The 5,156-nt window shown below is 37.2% G+C and overlaps 1 protein-coding gene across 1 annotated transcript; it reads right to left on the bottom strand.

Annotated features, from left to right (window-relative positions):
* Positions 1-3,542: 3,542 nt before the first annotated feature.
* On the bottom strand, positions 3,543-4,706 carry LOC129729184 (uncharacterized). The gene has a single exon (XM_055687674.1). It carries the CDS (start codon positions 4,704-4,706, stop codon positions 3,543-3,545), a length of 1,164 nt encoding a protein of 387 aa, XP_055543649.1.
* Between the last annotated feature and the right edge of the window lie 450 nt (positions 4,707-5,156).

The raw sequence follows: 5,156 nt of genomic DNA, 5'->3' as shown, positions 1-5,156 counted from the left end.
CACCTACATAAAAATTTAAAACATTTCTGACACATTTTTTTATTTATCAAAAATTTTATGATTTAGACTGTGGGATACAGAATTACTCCGGATTCACTCAGATTGCCTGAGTTTCGTACGTATACTACTGGATGTCGTTTGTTTCTTTGAAGGATTTTGAAGTATCTAGTCAATTATCATGATTATTGACTATCAGGCTTGTTTTCTCCTCAATGTGTGAAAACAGTGGAATGAAAATTTTTCGCGCACTACTTCCCTGGCATGAGTGCTGCGTGTAGCAATTTTTTGCACCACTCCTCTTTCATTTGCTTTGTGCTATGCTTCTGCCGCTCACAAAAAATTAACTCATATATTGCTTACTCAACAGCTGAGATATACAACAGAGACAACTTGAGTTTTCTCGTAGAAGAATGTGATGCAAGGTGACGCCAAGATTTATTTTTTCAGTTCCGGGAAGCAAAGCAAACTCGTTAAAACGCAATCTAGTATCCTTCCAAGATGCTTCCCTCATTTGACATAAGGGAACTGTTCCATTGTTCATCTCATTAAGCCGATATTCATGGGGAATGCACGGATTAAATACCAAATTTTCACGAAATCATTGAACAAATAAACAAAAACCGCTTACGTGCTCTTATGGAATCGCCCAGCATTGTACTTTTAGTAAACTTAGCAAGATTTATACTGAATTTTGTCAAACAAACCATTTTTCACAACGCTTCCATATCCATCTCGAAAGTTGAATCACTGTTCAATTATTCATCTCACGACGCCCCTATATTAATCACACTGTTAATCATAGATGAATCACATTGTCATGAATGAACGTAGCCGCAGCCCATCGTAGTAGGTTACCTTGATATCCGCTGCAGTTGTTTACGTGCAATATTGGTAACCTAGGTACCCACTGCAGTGCTGTAGATTTATGTCAATTATGTCGGAATAATTTAAAATTTTCAGTATGATTTTCTCGTATTAACAGAAACTGATTTGGCAACTTTTGATCTTCTTCAAGGCAGTGAAAACAGATGAAAATGCATACAGTTGAAATTTGGGATTTGTAGAAAATTCATCTTATATATTTCTGCTAATTCAAGCTTGTTTTAGGAAATTTGAGGTGAACTTTTCAAAGATTAAAGTAATCTTAGTCTAGTGTGTGATTTTGTTTAGTGATTGAAATAGAAAGTGGTCTGCTAGTGATGAAAAAAACTTTGGTTGGCTGCTGAACGAGTCCCATTGTAACCGTGTAGAGCAATGCGCCGATTTTGTTTCCTGAGGTATGTGATTGAAATAAATGAGTTCTCGAGTGCAGATGCCTGAAGATAATATAAAATGTAGAGCTTTTAAGTGAGTTTTTGAGCATTCTACTTTATGAGAAATCTAAAGTGAACTAAGAAGAATCCTATCCATGGATTAGCAGATTGGTTTAGTTAGAGTTAGAATCAGTGAGAATCAGGGAGAACTCACAGAGCAAAACGACGCACGTGCTTGAACGTGGTGGAATCTATCACTTTCTCTCTTCAAATTATAAACTAAAGTGAGCTTTCTCACACGAAAAAAATATTACGCACAATAACTACACAACTGAGCTCACTGCAGTGCTTTTACAATATAAGTTTCTTGAGTATATAGGAGAGCAGTTGTTTCTTCATAATAGGGCTGTGAGAGCAGTTGTTTCCGCAGTGAAAGATATTCTTCTACAGGTTAGTGATTAATTGTAGCAAAACGACAGTCCTAATGACTGTTTAACACAACTGATCTCAAAACCGGTTAAATAATAAACTTCGAGATAGACAATAAATTTATTATGTCATGATCAATCTCTTTTTTATTCGTGTTTCATCTGCTTCACCTCTATTTTTCAATGGTTTTTCTAATATTTACACTCCATTTACTCTACAGTTTGCTTTGTCATTACTTTTATCTTTTTCTCAAAGTCTTTCATCCATTACTAGCTGACCCGGCAAACTTCGTCCCGCCTATTTTAGTGTTTAATTTCATAATTTGAACCATTTCAAATTCATTGATTTCTTGCGATTTGTTTATATCGTTTTAAATTATTGGTTTTATCGGAATGATAACATCCTCGAATTTTGCCTTTAGTACATCACCTCTGTTCCAGAAATACTCATATTGGGTAGTATTCAGTTATTTTCGTTGTTTTCCAGAAACTAAAAGTGGTCAACTCCGAACTCAAAATAGTGTCCAGGGTCAATGCTTGGCTTCTATACATTATCTCGATTCCATATGTAGTAGTATTCGACTATTTCCCAGAAGTTGCAATTTTTAGCTCCTTCCATCATTCTGGTTAAAGAAACACTCATATTTGGTGGTATTTGGTCACTTTAGGCTATTTTTCAGAAACCGGCGAGTCGTCTTGCTGGTTTTAAAAATGACATTTGGAGACAATTTCTGGCCCCTGAGCGTCATTCTCCATCTTAGTATTCAAAATGGTGCCTGTGTTCGATTCTAGCTCTTGTGTATCATTCTGGTTCCGAAGCATCTCATATTGGATGGAAATCGGCCATTTTTGGCTGTTTTTCAGAAACCGCAAGTTGCCATCTTGGATTTCAAAATGGAATTTGGAGACAATATCTGGCCTCTGAGCGTCATTTTGATTGATTTTTGGTCATTTTCGACTGTTTTCTAGTCACCGGAAGTCGTCATCTTTCAATTCATAATGTTGTCTGAAGTCGATTTGTGGCTTCAGTGCACACTACTGGGCCAGAAATGGGATAAGGCGGAACGAAATTAATAGTGCTCTCAGGGTTTGACCAATCGGTTCCGATCTTCTACAAAGTTTCTTGGTATAGTTGGGGCTTCATTTTGGATGTTTGAATTAGTTCGGAATTTAGCCGCAAAGGTGGCGTTGCGATGCCAACTTCTTTCTCTTACACGCTAGAGCTTTGCGGTATTCGACAAAGTTGTAGATCTCTAAATTCCATGAAACTTTACAGAATATACAAAATTTCTTACCCTTCAAGTTTCAGAGATCTACGAGTTTTTAATTTGTTTATATGACGACTGAAACGGTTAGTTTGATGGGTTTATCGGCTTAATCAGTCCGTGTATGCTAGCAAAAACGATTTGTTTTTTTTTTTCCTATTCCGACAGTTTCGGTGACTTTATTTCACCTTTTTCAAGGAGTCTGAAAATATACATTGTGTGTTGTTTTCCTCTTTCGTTACTGGTTTATGTTTTATGTCTGTGTTAGCTTACTTACAGAAAGGATAATCGTTCTATTGTTAAGTGTGTTGGTGTCCAACATCGGTTGTCTGGTGTGTATTACAAATGGCGTCCCACTTTGGCTATATGTAAAAGGTATTGTTCGCTTAAAACAGATTTGTAACTTTCCTCTATAAACTGTACTTACTGCATGTGTACCTATTTTTGTGTGCTACACTGTATAAGCTTCTTAAGCTTTTTCTAGCACTTACTTTTTTCAAGCACTTTTATGGCAATTTCACTTTAATCGGGTAATAAATATTCTAAGCTGTTGGTTTTGCGTCTTCCTCTGTAGTCTACTAATTCTTGACGGCTTGCTAAGGGTGTGTTTGAGAGATTGTACAGCTTTGAGTTGTGGTGGTAGTGGATTGGCTGTCATGGTTGTCTGTTTTGTTTTGGTTGATGTTCTTTATCGAGTGTATAATACCAGCGTATATGGTGTTCAGTCCCTCAGTGTCTGTGCGTTTGTTTATGCTATTTTCTGTGTTGGCAATATGGCAAATTTCTAAAAACGGGAGTGCTTGTGGTTTGTTGTGTCTGTCTATAATTTTTGTTTGTTGAAAATCAAACCGGTGATTCTGTGTGATACTGTGATGCATTAGTGCTGTTTTTTCCTTAAGTGCACTAATTTGGGTATCTGTTTCGTTGTAACCTTGTTGCAGTAGTTTGTCCCAGGTGTTATAGTGCGTCCGGTGTCCACTAATTCTAGTTTTAAGCATGTTTGTTGTCATTCCCACGTAGCAGGCGCTGCAGTCTTTGCACGGTATGTTGTAGATGACGTTGCTCTGGTGTTCATGTGGAATGGGGTCTTTAACATTTGTGAACAACTGTTTAACTGTTTTTATGTTGCGGTGTGCAAGTCGTATGTGTTTGTAATCGTTTTTTAGGTGCTTGTCGATTCGGTTCGACAGGTGTGGTATGTATGGTATCGAACGGTAAATATATTCCAGGTTTTCACTAGGTGTTTCTTGCGGTGCCGTGATGTTTTCCTGCATTCGGCTTATTAATCTGTTTATTAGTGCTTTCGGGTAGTTGTTTAGTCTCAATTGTTTGTGAATGATGCGAGCCTTATCATCGTTCTGTAGATTAGTGGATAGCTTGTCAACTCGTCTGATGAAATTTTTAGCCATTTTAATTTTGTGATGGAGCGGGTGGAACGAAAAGTAGTCTAAAAATCTGCCACTGGCGATTGGTTTCATATACCATTCTGTTTTAATGCTTTGATTTTCTTGTCTTATCAGTGTCATGTCTAAAAACGGTAGTCGTCTATTGTTTTCCATTTCGTAGGTGAATTGAATATGTTCGTTGTAACTGTTGAAAGTCTCTAATACATGGTTTAGTTGATTCGCGGGCAGTGCTAGTAGAAGATCATCTACATATTTTTTCAGGAATGGGGGCTTGAATGTTAGTAATGGTATAACTGTGTCCAAAAGTGTTTCCATTACTAAATCTGCTAGTGTGGGCGAGATGGGATTCCCCATTGCAGTGCCAAAGATCTGTTGGAAATGTTGTCCGTTGTATTTACAGTAGCTTGATTCTATGCAGAATTCAACTATTTCGATAAACAAATCTAGGTTTATGTTCGTATAAACTTTGATTTTCTCCCATTGTTTTATTATGTTGTGTGTAACTAATGTTTTGACCGCAACAAGACTAACTACATATAATGCCATATGCCCCAGAATATACGGACAGCCCAAAGCGCACAAACCCAATCTACCACTAAGGCCAGTAGTGCCAAACATGACTGCTCCCGCTTACAACCTTTCGAAATTTATAGGAAAAATCATACAAAACTCCATCGAGAGCCGATACAACATAAAGGATTCATTTACATTTTGCGATTTTATTAACACAGTTACATTGCCACCTGATTACATCCTAATTTCCCTCGACGTTACATCGCTATTCACATCGATTCCCAAAACATT

The sequence above is a fragment of the Wyeomyia smithii genome, chromosome 3, assembly GCF_029784165.1.
Source record: "Wyeomyia smithii strain HCP4-BCI-WySm-NY-G18 chromosome 3, ASM2978416v1, whole genome shotgun sequence".
In the NCBI taxonomy this organism is placed as follows: Eukaryota; Metazoa; Arthropoda; class Insecta; order Diptera; family Culicidae; genus Wyeomyia; species Wyeomyia smithii.
Note: the sequence above shows the minus strand (reverse complement) of the source record. Positions and strands in the feature narration are given on the sequence as shown.